Source organism: Rattus rattus, chromosome 1 (genome assembly GCF_011064425.1).
Source record: "Rattus rattus isolate New Zealand chromosome 1, Rrattus_CSIRO_v1, whole genome shotgun sequence".
NCBI classification, from domain to species: domain Eukaryota; kingdom Metazoa; phylum Chordata; class Mammalia; order Rodentia; family Muridae; genus Rattus; species Rattus rattus.
Window position 1 is genome coordinate 20,251,459 of NC_046154.1, and position 13,784 is coordinate 20,265,242.

The 13,784-nt window shown below is 51.5% G+C and overlaps 1 protein-coding gene across 2 annotated transcripts in view; it reads right to left on the reverse strand.

Annotated features, from left to right (window-relative positions):
* Window positions 1-4,651: 4,651 nt before the first annotated feature.
* Window positions 4,652-13,784, reverse strand: part of Ece1 (endothelin converting enzyme 1) — a 101,692-nt gene continuing 92,559 nt past the window's right edge. Inside the window, exons 14-18 of one of the 2 annotated variants that reach the window (XM_032895816.1) lie at window positions 10,977-11,087; window positions 10,334-10,401; window positions 9,591-9,781; window positions 6,769-6,864; window positions 4,652-5,305 (exon numbers count right to left, since the gene is read on the reverse strand). In XM_032895816.1, the coding sequence (XP_032751707.1) occupies window positions 5,129-5,305; window positions 6,769-6,864; window positions 9,591-9,781; window positions 10,334-10,401; window positions 10,977-11,087 (643 nt within the window). In that variant the 3' untranslated portion in view covers window positions 4,652-5,128. The remainder of the gene's footprint in view (window positions 5,306-6,768; window positions 6,865-9,590; window positions 9,782-10,333; window positions 10,402-10,976; window positions 11,088-13,784) is intronic. The other variant, XM_032895822.1, reaches the window with a different exon arrangement.

Genomic DNA, 13,784 nt, shown 5'->3' on the forward strand with positions numbered 1-13,784 from the left:
AGCTCCAGGTCAGCTAGTTGGGGGGTTGGAGTGGTGGTTGAATCCAGGTCTGAAACCTTGAGTTCTGAGTTTCCATACTGGCCAGCCCATTTCTAAAATGAGGGTGACGCGAGGCTTCGGCCCGGAATATAACCTCCGTTCGTGTCATTACTAGGGTTCAGAGATGGAAAGTAACGTGCCCAAGTCAGGAAGTTGTGAAGGAGGGACAGGAATTTTACATCTTCGGGAGCCTAGTCCAGGATTTCTTAAAGGTCTGCCTTCTAATGCCTAATGAGTGGGGGTGGGTCCTGTCAGCCCCAGCAGCTCCCTTACTGCCCCTGAAGGGCTCTTTTGCCTCAGATCACCAGGAGGTGGACGCAGAGCCAGTCCCTTGTGTTTTGGCGCCACCTTGTGGTCGTAACTTAACACTGCCATGTGAAACTGCTTGCTTGAGCCCGCACACGCCCTTTGAAGAACCAGGGATGTACCCTGGCACTGGGGCAAATACACGGACACGGTAGAAGCCCAGGTACAGGCTCCTGGAACCCCGGGTGTGGCATGCACACCATTTTTTATGCTTCCAGACCGAGTCAGATGTGGTTGCTCCCCGTTGGTCTCTGGCTCGGGGCAAAGGCAGATGGTGGATCTCTGGGGCTTGAGGTCAGCTTGGTCTATCTAACTAGCTCCAGGCCAGCCGTGGCTATGAGAGACCCCGCCTCTAAGGAAAACCCCTAACACCTCCTTAAAGGCCTACACCACCATGCTTGGTCTTTGCTTTGTTTGCTTTTAAGACTTATTTTATTTTAATTTGTGGCACGCTGGGTGTGAGCGCCAGTGTGCGCGTGTGCACCAGGTGTAACTCCTCACCCAGATACACATTCATCCATTGCTTGATCATATTGATCAAACTGCACTCCCTTGCTCTTACTCTGTACCACGGTCTCGGCTGTGACATACTTACCTCTGAGGTCATCACATGACATGCTCACCTGGGAGGGACATACATTTCAGCAGGAGGTCCTGGGTTCCATTCCCTGCACCTCATAAACTTAGTGTGGTGGTGCACACCTGTAATCTCCACCCTTGGGAGGTGGAGACAGGAGGATCAGAAGTTTAGGGTCGGGGCTGGAGAGATGGCTCAGTGGTTAAGGGCACTGACTGCTCTTCCAGAGGTCCTGAGTTCAAATCCCAGCAACCACATGGTGACTCACAACCATCTGTAATGGGATCTGATGCCCTCTTCTGGTGTGTCTGAAGACAGCTAGAGTGTACTTATATATAATGAATAAATAAACCTTTAAAAAAAAAAAAAAGAAGTTTAGGGTCATCCTGGGCTACACTGAAAGTTCAAGACCAGCCTGGGCTACATTCTGTCTTAACAAATCCTGCTTAAGATAACGACGCATCCCAGTGGCTGTAGTACAGGGAGGTGATGCCCAGCACCACACCCACCCAGACAGTGATGTTGGGATTGGGGTAGTGCGTGTACTGGAATTACAGATTACCCTGGGGAAGCATCAGAAGCATTTATGGTATGGACCTTTCTGTGTTGTCTTGTGATGTCATTTTTCCTTGGGCCCATTCCAGAAGTGGAGTCTGTAAGGCATTTAAAGATTTATTTTATTTTATTATATATGAGTACACTGTAACTGTCAGACACACCAGAAGAGGGCATCAGATCCCATTACCGATGGTTGTGAGCCACCATGTGGGTGCTGGGAATTGAACTCAGGACCTCTGGAAGAGCAGTCAGTATTCCTAACCGCTGAGCCATCTCTCCAGCCCTGTGAGGCATTGAAAGGCTTCCCTAACTCCTCCTTCCCATGGAATGCCTCTGATGGCTCTTAGGCTCACACAGTTAAGGACTTTAGATCACTTACATTTTCCAGATCTTGGCCTTTGAGCCTCAAGAACCACGAGATAACAGATTTCTGTCGCCTTAGGCATTGAGTTTGTGGTGTCTGTTACAGCACTAGCAAACGGACACACCCTAGTAAGAAAGAGAAGCCTGGGGCTGGAGAGACGGCTCAGTGGTTAAGAGCACCCAACTGCTCTTCCAGAGGTCCCGAGTTCAATTCCCAGCAACCACATGGTGGCTCACAACCATCTGTAAAGAGATCCGACGCCCTCTTCTGGTGTGTCTAAGGACAGCTACAGTGTACTCATATATAATAAATGAATAAATCTTAAAAAAAAAAGAAAGAAAAAAGAAAAGAAAAGAAAGAGAAGCCTGTGTGGACTAGGAGGTGAGGAAGGGCTTCCCAGAGAAGGTGATGCTGTGTGGGGCCTTGAAGGATGGGTAGGAGTTTATGAGGCAGAGACTGTGTAGAAAATGGCTGGTTCTTTCTCGAAACTCTTCAAAACTCCCTACTCTACCCAAACATCTGGGACTGGAAAGTCCTTTACTCTAAGACAATGGGAATGTGACTTTCACAGTGTGCATGTGTGTGTGTGTGGGTGTGTATATGGGGGTGCACATGTGCTCGTGGGTGCACCTGTGTGTGTGTGGGGGGGGCACAGTTCACATCGGCAGGGAGTACTTACCCAAGCACCCCCTGGAAGGGATGGCAACCAGATTTCCATGTTAAATTCTCAATCCACAATTCATCCACACAATAAATTCACTGCCAACTGATAAAGATATAAACCGCCCACCCAGACAAGATAAAATCGATCTAGTTCACCTAAATCTCCTAAATCTGAACCATCCTCCTCTGTAGACTCTGTCTTGATACCCGTCCTTCCTCCTCTCTCCTGCCTTACAGAAACTTTTTCTCTGCCCTACTCTCTACTGTCCAATCATGTACAGTCTTGACATCAACCTATACCAGGGTCCCTCCCATGGTCCCACAGGACCCACATCCCCCAAGGACGGACACCCAGACACCCAAGCTCTTGGTATAAGTACTTTATTTTAATTATAATAGGTGCCACACCAAAACTACAGTAGCACAAAACACAATAATACAAAAAAATAGAGTCCCCAGTTCCAAACCCCATGTCCTTGTGCCTGCAGGGAAACTCCGGGCTTGAGAGGAGGGCTCTTTCTGAGGGCAGGTGCCCTTCCTGATTCTGCCCTTCTCAAATCTCTGGAGGGGCGGGGGTCGGGATGCTGCTTTTGCACCCATCCATCCCTAACCAGCCTGGGTTTTCCTGCCTTGGCTCCCTGCACACCCTGAGCAATGCGTGCATGGCTAACCCCAGCTCAGGACCCTGCTTCTAGATACTGGCATCCAGGACGGCCACCTGTGGGGAAGCAGGGCGAGGGGATAGAAAGGGCAGATGATCCCACCCAGAAGGTCCCCCCTGTGTGGCAGGGCGTGGCTCCAGCACCTTCCTGCTTCCTGTGTTACCTTTCCCCGAAGAGCTGAGACCTCGAATGTGTTCACAGGGACCAAGAACCTTGCCAGACACCGGCTTGCAGCTCCCCGTCCCAGTGCTAAGACTATCGCTGCGCTAGCAGGACCGAGACTACACTGTCTCTGCGTCTTGGCCAAGGAGGACTCTGGCTTCCAGGTGAGTGTGTGTGTGTGTGTGTGTGTGTGTGTGTGTGTGTGTGTGTGTGTGTGTGTGTGTGTGTGTGTGTGTGTGGGCTATGTGGGGACCTGACCTGCAGGGGCTGTGATGGGCTTCTGCTACCCCCTCACACACAGGTCAAGAGCTTGCTCCCTACAGCAGTCATGAGAACCTCAGTGAGCGCCACCTAGTGGAGGCCCACATATCTGTTAGGTGATGCTGTGGGTGGAGACATTCTGCCATTCCCAGGAGCCCGATGGGTCTGGGAACCTTCCAGTCTTGGCATGCTGCAGAGGAGGGTGGGGTGCGGATGGGGGATCCCTCTAGCTACAAGGACTGTATTGATTCGAGTGTCACAGGTGGCTGAAAGAGAGGGGTCAGCAGCTCTGGACCCTGGACATCTATCTGGAATGGCTGTCCTGTAGGGTTTGGGACGGTACCCTGGGGCTTCTGGGAGTGGGGCTATGGTGTTGGCTTCTAGTCAGGACACTTGGGGGCCCCACTGAGAAAGCAAGCCAAATGCTGCCTCCTCAATGGCGCTCAGGGGCTGTGGCCTGGGGTAAGGCACTAGAGAAGGGGTCCCAGGAGCCAAGCCAGGGTAACTACAGGCTACGGAGCTTGGAGGGAGAACTGGACTGCTTTCTCTTTCCCCTTTCCCCTGGTACAGAGGGCGACCACTTCAGGATGTCAGAACTGCTACAGAGAGGCAACCGGTCCCAAGGCCAGAAGAGGTGGGACCAAAACAAGACATCTTTGGACAATAGTGTGCATCTGATGGGGTGTGGGGTCTCAGCCCCGACGGGCTCCTGTGATGTTGTCCAGAGTGTTCAGGGGTCCCCTGGTTGTACGGAGGCCATTACTCTGGCTTTGTACTGCCATAGGGATCAACTTGGGTAACAGCCCGTCCTTGTTGGGGTTCCCATGGGTGGACTCCGGAGACAGGACAGAGAAGGCCATGCCCATAAATCAGGCCCTTCAGCTGGCCGCCCCCTCTGCCTGGCCCCTACATCTCCTGACTGCACAAGCAATTACACCAACAATGGGCTAAGGCAGTGCTCAAACTGGTGGCCTGCTCAACAGCCTGGGGTCCCCTGGGGTCAATCAGTGGGGTTTCCTTTGTCCGCAGGTTGTTTAGAAGAAAAAAAAGAGAACATAATAAATATACTAATCTTTTTTTTTTTTAAAAAAAGTGTTTTAAATGCATTTTCCCTGAAGATTTCCAGTGTATTCCATAATGCTTAAAAAATAGTCTCCCCAAAAAATATATCTTTAAAGCATTTGACACAGTGGTATTGTGGTATATCTGGCATTGGACGTGGCAAAGGGTCATGTCCCACTGCCATTGTCAGTGTGAGGCCCAGGGCTGGCAAGCCACCAGCTTGACACACCCAAAGGCCCGGCATAGCATCACGCAAGGGTGTCTGGGATGCCGGAGCTTCGCAGGGGGTCAAATGTTGGCTTCGAGTGCTGAGCCTCCGGCGTAGGCTTAGACAAGATGGCTGCATACCCTCCGGGGTGGGGAAGGGGCCCTCGGCCGAGGGGCTGGAAGGAGGGTGACAGCGCGGCCCTGTTCCGGGAGCTTCTGCTTCTTCCTTCTTCCCTTCTTCCACCTGTGTTCTCTGCGCTTCAGCCCTTACCAGACTTCGCATTTGTGGCGAGGGTTCATGGGGGAGCCGAGCGGGCAGCGGAAGTGTTCTGAGAACTCCTTGGAGTTGGAGAGTGAGCCGATGACCCGGAAGCGGGAGGGGCTGTGCGGATCGGTGATGAGGCCTTCGTGGGAGCTCTCTGGTGTGCGGACCGAGCACCAGACCTGGGGGTGGGGCAGTAACGAAGGGAAGCTGGGGTCACTGTGGGGGCCTGAAGCTGCTGGACTGGCCCCACTACGACCGACCGTAGCAGAATGAGCCCGAGATCCCAGGGAGCCAGGAGCAGGTGGAGTGGGGAGGCCAGGGGGTTAGATATGCCCACGGGTGGCCCCTCTCTGGTAGGGGTTTCTGCCCTCGCCCCTCCAGCCAGAGCGAAGGCTCTGACCCTTCTGTGCCTGGTTCATCCGCACACATGAGTCTGCCAAACGTTACTCAGACGCCTTGGAGGATTTGATCCCTTTGCTTAACAGCCTGATGATTCCAGGCACCAACAAAGGCTGGACACACACTCCAGGGCAACCCAGTCTATCTTAAATGTAGGAAACTTCTAGAACCAGGCATGATGGCACAAGCCTTTAATCCCAGCACCCGGGAGGCAGAAGGCAGACAGATCTCAGTGAATTTGAAGCCAGCCTGGGTTATATAGTGAGACTTTGTCTCAAGAGGAAACAAAAAAAAAAAGAAAAGAAAAGAAAGAAATTTCTAGAATCTTAGACCTAGCAGGGATCTTGGCCCACTTTGTTCGCTCATCTACAGGACACAAGATTTTTTGGGTTTTTTTTTTGAAACAGGTTCTTATGTAGCCCAGGCTGGCCTCAAATTTTCTATGTAGGTTGAACTTCTGATCCTCCAGCCTCTTTATCCCGAGTGCTGAGATTCTAGCCGTGTGCTGCCACGTCCTTTATGGCTAAGCAGTGTTGGGATGACACTGGGGTCACTGAGCAGGGGGCGCTCAGCTGGGCTACATCTACCCAAAGGCATCTCCATTACCATTCATTTTGTTTTATTTTTAAATTTTTGGTCTTCTTTTACATGCGCGAGTGTTTTGCCTGACTGTACGGCACATGTGTGCAGTGTCCTCGGAGGCCAGAAGAGGACGTCTGCCCCCGCCTAACGGAAACTAGAGTTATGGATGGTTGTGAGACACCATGAGGGTGCTGGGAACCAAACCAAGTCCCCTGTAAGCACGGCAGTGCTGTAACCACTGAGCTATCTCTCTCCAGCATCCTTCAAGTTTAGTCCTTCCTTCCTTGCAACTCACCTCAGTATAGGGCAGCGGTTCTCAACCTTCCTAATGATGAGACCCTAACACCTCATGGCATGGTGACCCCGGCCATAAAATTAGTTCTGTTGCTACTTCATAACTATAACTTTGCTACTGTTGTGAATCATAATGCAAACGTCTGTGTTTTCCAATGATCTTAGGCGACCCCTGTGAAAGGGTCCTTTGACCCTCTCGCCCACAAGAGGATGTGACCCACAGGTTGAAAAACACTGGTATAGGGGGCTGTCCCAAAGACCGTCCGATGGCTTTGGAAGGTGCCATTTGAGAACCCTGCCTTTGGCTCTGAAGCGTCTTGTCCACTCCCAGGACAGAACACCCCGCCTTTCCCCCAGGGGAGCTCACCTGTGCGAATCCCAGGAAGAAGAGCTGGTTGCTGGTGAGACCCAGGGTGGGCAGTGTCTGCTCAGCTCCGTTCTTCTTTACCCAGTTCTGGTACGCCTGGGAGGAGAGAACACCAGAGTTCAGACATGACACCGGTGAGGAGGGGCTCCTTGTGGAGGTTTAGGGGAAGAGGTGGGTGCTGGGGAGTCAGCTTCTTTCTGTGTTCTCATTTAAAAGGGAGATGAATTCAGCCCTCAACCCTATGGCCTAAAAGGCATCATGCCTGCTGTCAAATGTATGCTTCCTGCTCCAGATTCTTCCCAGAGGTGTGTATTTCAATGGTCCCACCCAGATACCCAAGATGCACCTCAAACTAGACATAGCAGATGGGAATGACAGCTCTCTCCAACTTCCCCCACCCCCACACACGCACATGCGTGCATACACACAAGTGTGCACATACACACCAGTGTGCATAGAACTCCCCCATCAATAGTCAACAGCCCTCCCCTCCCCCAAGCTGTTCAACAGTCTTTGATTCCTTCAATCAAACCGAGCCTCCCAGATCCCTGACCACGTCACCCGGCTCCCACACCTCTTGCCTGGACAACCCTCCAACCACTGTCTGACTGGTTACCCTGACTCAAGCTGATCCAGAAGAGACCCCTTTCCCAAGCGGAGGCTTCAGTGGGCCTTCCTGTGTGGTCGTGGCTGATTTCTGTGCGAGCTGGGAGAGTAGACCTTCCACTGTTTTGTGGACTGAGTCCCTGCCGTAACCACTCAACTGCTCAGAGTTAAAATGGAGCCACGGATAACGCATGAACGGGCATGGCCGTGTTCCTTGAAACAGCGGGAAGGTTGAATGTGGCTCACTGGCTGAGGCCTAGAGCCTGGTTTTTACAGTGTGCTAAGTGATCAAACCCCAGGCTTCATGCAAGCTAGACAAGGGCTCCATCCCAGAGTTTTACCTGCAACCAGATTGCTTTTGTAACCTAATTGTACAGTTTTTGTTTTTTTAATTTCATGTGCATTGGTGTTTTGCCTGCACGTCTGTCTGTCTGAGGATGTCAGAGCCTCTGGAACTGGAGTTATGAGCTGCCATGTGGGTGCTGGGATTTGAACCTTGGTCCTCTAGAAGATCAGCCAGGGCTTTTAACGGCTGAGTTAAGGGCACCTCTGGCCCTCAACTATGCAGTTCTCAAGCATGATGTTTATTGGCAATAACATCATGTTGTAATGGCAAAAGGTTGGACGGAGATCCCTGGTAGGCCATAATTCACACGTCGTTCCTGCCAGAAAGCCAGAGACTCCCATAATCCATCGCTGGCCCCATTTAGTGCCTGTCCCACAATCAATAGCAGACAGACTCTCCCTTTTCTCACCAGGCTTTTCTTGCCTGACCTCTGCCTCCGTGCACATCGCAGGCTGGCTGGGAGCACTCCCACCTACCAGCTTCTCTCTAGGGCCTCAAACACAGCACAGGAGGGCAGAAGGCTCTCGATGTATGCCCCTTGACGAGCAGAGGCTAAACAACTATGCATAGACTATGCATAGCATAGACTACAACTATGACATACTTCTGAACTCAGTTCCTGTATCTGCAAAATGGAGACGAGGTGCCAACACCATGTTTTGAGCTTGCTGGCGACCCAGAGCCTAGCTTGCTTGCAGCACGGCCCCAGTAAACATTGCTTTTCTGAACTTCTACTCTTACAGTCACGGCTAGGAAGAACCTCTGTACTGCCCTCTGCCAGATGCACACCTTTTCCCAGACAGGTTTCTCTTCTACCTAACTCGGCTGACATCTCCGAGGGCCTCTCTGGGTCAGGAGTGGGTCCAAGTCACCTGGTTTCACCTTCCCAATGGCCTACCAGGTGTTAACAGTTCTCTGTCACACAACTCAGGTGAATGATGCCAGCCCCAGGACTCGAACCCAGAGCTCTCTCTGTGTCCCCGCTATGATCTGAATGTGAAATGTCCTCACTGGGTTACTAGATGGTGCTGCTGTCTGGAAAGGCTGAAAACTTGAGGAGGTGGTGTCTCATTGGAGGAAGTGAGTCACCGAGGGCGGGCCTCCAGGCTTCACAGCCCAGCCTACTTCCTATTTGCTTTCTTAAGATTTATTTATTTTATATATACATACATACATATGTATATATGTTTTATACACACACACACACTGTCACTGTCTTTAGACACACTAAAAGAGGGCATGGATCCCCTTACAGATGGTTGTGAGCCACCATGTGGTGTCTGGGATTTGAACTCAGGACCTCGGGAAGAGCAGTCAGTCTCCGAGCCACCTCTCCAGTCCCCTATTTGCTTTCTAAGTCCTGACCTCAGAGCCGATGTGAACAGTCAGCTCCCCCATTCCTGCCACCATGCCCCCCCCCCACAACAGACAGACTGTATCCCCTGCTGCAAACCAGAACTAATTCTTTTTTTTTTTTTTTTTTTTTTTTTGGAGCTGGGGACCGAACCCAGGGCCTTATGCTTCCCTAGGCAAGCGCTCTACCACTGAGCTAAATCCCCAACCCCCAGAACTAATTCTTTATTCCTTAAGTTGCCGAGTTATTTTCTCACACTGAAAAAAGTAACCAATACAGGCCTTCTCCCACCCAGGCCCCTACTTCTGTCTGGAAGGAGTGGCCAGGATGTGCAGTGGGCCTGATCCTTCCCCGTGTCTCAGGAAGGCAGGTTTCCAGCAGGGAGCCTCGTGTGGGCTGAGCTCCAAAACTCACTGTTTTCTCAGTCAGCGCTCAGCCCTTCTACCTGTCCTCTCGGCCAACGAGACACTTGAACAGACTCAGTCCTGGCCCAGTGCCCCTGGGGAGCGGACATACCCGGTAGGCGGCCTTGAGTCCCCCGTTGTCCGCGATGTTCTCCCCGAGGGTGTGCCGCCCATTCACGGGCTCTCCGTTCACACTGTAGTTGTTATACTGCTGTACCATGCACTCGGTCTGCTGCTTGAATGCCTCCACCGACGAGTTCTTCCACCAGGGCCGGAGGTTCCCATCCTTGTCATACTCCCGGCCTGCAGACGGGGAGAGTGGTCACTCAGTGGGACCCACGGATACTCCTCTGGGGTATGTGGACAGGAGCGACTGATGACAAGTTCAAAGGACCAGGGCTGGCTTTTAATACTGGCCCTGACCCTGAGGAATAGATTCCTAGCCTAGTCAGGGCTGCCAATACCAAGACCACAGGTAGGTCCCAGCCTTTCCTTCTGGGCTATGGGATCCCCCAGGCAGGGGGCAATACATGGGAGTCTGAGTGTTAGCTCATGATGAGGTTTGACTGCCATTTCTCTGACCAGAGAAGTTTCTAGAATGGCAGAGAACTGCCAGCCTCTACGCGAGAGCGCTCTCCGTGAGCAGGGGCTTCGGAGTAACCCCAGACTGATACATGGGATCCTCACATTCACGGTATGGATAAGAGAGGTGTGAATGTGTGACAAGACCGGCTGCAGTTCATCCGCCAAGCTTTGAACACTGATCCCTCTGTATGAATCTCCTTAGACGTGAAGGGAGCGGGGGCTGGAAGCAGGCCGGTTCTGTCAGAACAGGGGGCCCCAAGCAACCTGTACCTTGATCGTCGAAAGCATGAGTCAGCTCGTGGCCCACAACGACCCCGATACCACCGAAGTTCAAGGCGCTGGAGAAGGAACACACAAGTGAGGGTGAAGCCAGGTATGTGACCCGAGACAGCAGAGACCTGCAGGGACCTCTGGGAATGTGACCCTTGGAGACAGCAGGAGGCTGGTGAGAGTTAGCCATGGTCAACTCTGTCCTCTGGGGACCAGGCACGTGTCCAAGTCACTCAGCAGAGCTGGGTCTCACAGATGGACAGGGGGTGGGGCCAGGCCAGCTTCTGCCTAACTGTCACACAGAACTGTAAATACCAGCCTCAGATTCAAATCCAAGCCTGCCTGCATGAGACACAGGAGGAATGTCTGCTCTCTGGCTCCAGAGGGACCCTGACTCTGTGACCCGCTCCTCCCATCCCCACTCTGCCGGGGCATCCAGAGTCAAGAGAAGTCAGGAGGGAGAGGCCCGGGCCACAAAGGCTGCTGCTTCCACAACTGATTTCCCAGTCCCAGGCCTTCTGGGTCCTCTGGGCACCAAAGGATCAAGTAGACTGGCTGGTTACGTAGTCAGCTATGGGTTCTAGGTCAGACTGGACTGGGGGTTGCTGAGGCTGGGGAGTGGTTGGGTTAAGACATAACCTACTTGGGCGAAGAGCGGGTATAAAATGGCGCCTGCAGTATTCCAGCTGGAAACACAATCTCGTTCTTGGTGGGCGAGTAGTAGGCGTTCACCATGGGTGGGGTCATACTCCACCTGCAGGCCACAAGCACACATGAGATCTCTGACAAACATGGTGGAAAGGGAGGGGGGGCATGACTTAGCGACCGCTGTCTGGAATCCGAGCTGGGCATGGTGTACTCTGACAGGCGGGGGCAGGTGGATCTTTGTGAGTTTGAGGCCCACCCAGTCTACAGAGCGAGTTCCGGAACAGCCAGAGCTACCTCATAGGGAAGCCTTGGGGTCAATTCCCAGCGCCGTATAAAACAGGATGACGGGGTTGGGGATTTAGCGCAGTGGTAGAGTGCTTGCCTAGCAAGCGCAAGGCCCTGGGTTCGGTCCCCAGCTCCGAAAAAAAAAAAAAAGAAAAAAGAAAAAAGGAAAACAGGATGACAGGATGATGTAATCCCAGCATTCAAGAGGAAGTAGAAGGACCAAAAGGTCAAGGTCATCTCCATTGTCACGTCACACATTTGAGTGCCAGGCTCAAGATCCTTCTATCAGCAGCTCTCAATGTGCCTTAAGGCCTATTAAGGCCGCCCTCACAGATGCTCTACCAAAAGCCAGGTCCACAGAAGCTGCCTGAAACCCCAGCACTGATGATGTGGATGCAGAGCCAGGAGGTGGTGGCGCACGCCTTTAATCCCAGCACTTGGGAGGCAGAGGCGGGTGGCTCTCTGAGTTCAAGGCCAGCCTGGTCTACAGAGCGAGTTCTAGAACAGTCGGGGCTACACAGAGAAACCTTATCTTGAAAAAAATAAAAAAAAAAAAAACAGAACAAAGCAGAGATGTGGACGCAGGAGGATCAGAGGTTCGAAGTCATCCTCAGCTGTGTAGTGAGTTCAAGGCCAACGTGGGTGACATGAACTTCTGTTTCAACTCCCTCAACCCACCTCCCACCACTACCACCACCGCCAAACCCAAAACGGGCGGGCAGGGGGTAGGTGACTGGGGAGACGGCTCAGTGGTGTGAAGCTTGCTTAGCTACATTAGTGACTCTGGGTTCAAGAAGGAAATGGAGGGGCTGGAGAGATGGCTCAGCGGTTAAGAGCACTAATTGCTCTTCCAGAGGTCCTGAGTTCAATTCCCAGCAACCACATGGTGGCTCACAACCATCTGGAATGGGATCTGATGCCCTCTTCTGGTGTGTCTGAAGACAGCTACAGTGTATTCATATATAATAAATAAATACAAAATTAAAAAAAAAAAGAAGGAAATGGAAACACTGTCTTAACACAGAGTAGAGATTAACGGAGGAAACTGCTCAGATCTCCCCTCGATGAGCTCAGGCATGCATGGTACCCACACATGCAAATAAGCACACTTGTGCAAACAAACAAAAAAAGCCAGAATAGCCCACACTGTAGAAACAATCCCCCCCCAGGCCAACAAGCCACCCTTACTCCCTGAATATCCTGGAGAGGAGGCAGTATAACTGTTGAGCCCATTAGGCCCAGCCCCCCACAGCACAAGCCTCTTGATCTGTGTCACCCAGTGTGTCACATCAGTGTTCTTATCCTGTTTCCAGAGGGGCTGGCAAACCACAGGGATTTGGACACAGACACTGAACGTTTTTCTTGCGAATGAGTGGAGTGTGTTCATAGTCTCTGGGCAAACAACTGACGTCATCTGTTACCCATGACAAAAATGTGAGCTTTCAAAATAATTTTGGGGTGGGCTGAGATGGTTCAGTGACTAAGAGCACTGCCTGATCTTCCAGAGGACCTGGGCTCAGTTCCCCCGCTGCCATAGGGCAGCTCACAATGGCTTGTAAATCCAGTCTCAAGGGATTTGATGCCCTCTTCTGGTCACCACAGGAACTGCATGCACGTGCTATGCATACATAAATAAAATAAGTAAAAGTCTTTTTTTTTTTCCGTTCTTTTTTTTTCTTCCCCAAAACAAAGTTTCTCTGTGCTGCCCTGAGTCTCAGAAGTCCATCTATAGATCAGGCTGGCCTGGAGCTCACAGAGATTCCCCTGCCTCTGCCTCCAGAGTGCCAGGATTAAAGGCATGGACCACCACCACCCAGTTAATATATTTTTTTTAATTATGAAAGGAATAGGAACATGTACGAGTCTTTGAAAATGTACAACTATTAAAGTCTCCCCGTTCTCTGCTGGGGATGGTGGAGAAGACTTTTAATCCTGGAACTTGGAAGGCCAAGGCCGGTGGATCTCTGTGAGTTTGACGCCAGCCTGGTCTACATAGTGAGTTCCAGGAGAGCCAAGGCAATGTAGAGAGACCCTGTCCCAAAAATCCAAAAGAAAAACCACAACCAACAAAAACCTTCCCCCTTCCTAACCGTCGTCTGTGTGAGGCTGGCTTTTCTATATATATTCTAAAAAAGCATGTTACAGCGGAGGAATAAAGAGGCACACATGAGAGCCCAGCTGCCCGTTCAACCAGAAATAAAGGAAACCGAGGAGGCTGGGATATAGCTCAGCGGTAGAGAAAGACTGATGCCACCCCCAGTGTGTCCTGAAAAACAAATTGGAAAAAGGCAAACCTCTGGTTTTAATCATAGACACAATCTACCTACCCACTGATATAAGATTTGTATTGTAGGGGCTCAGCAGTTAAGAGCACTTTTAGTTTCTTTTCTTCTCTCTCTCTCTCTCTCTCTCTCTCTCTCTCTCTCTCTCTCTCCTTCCTTCCCTCCCTCCCTTCCTCCCTTCCTTCCTTCCTTTCTTTTTTGTAAATTTTTGTTTGTTTTTCTGAGACTTTGTGTAG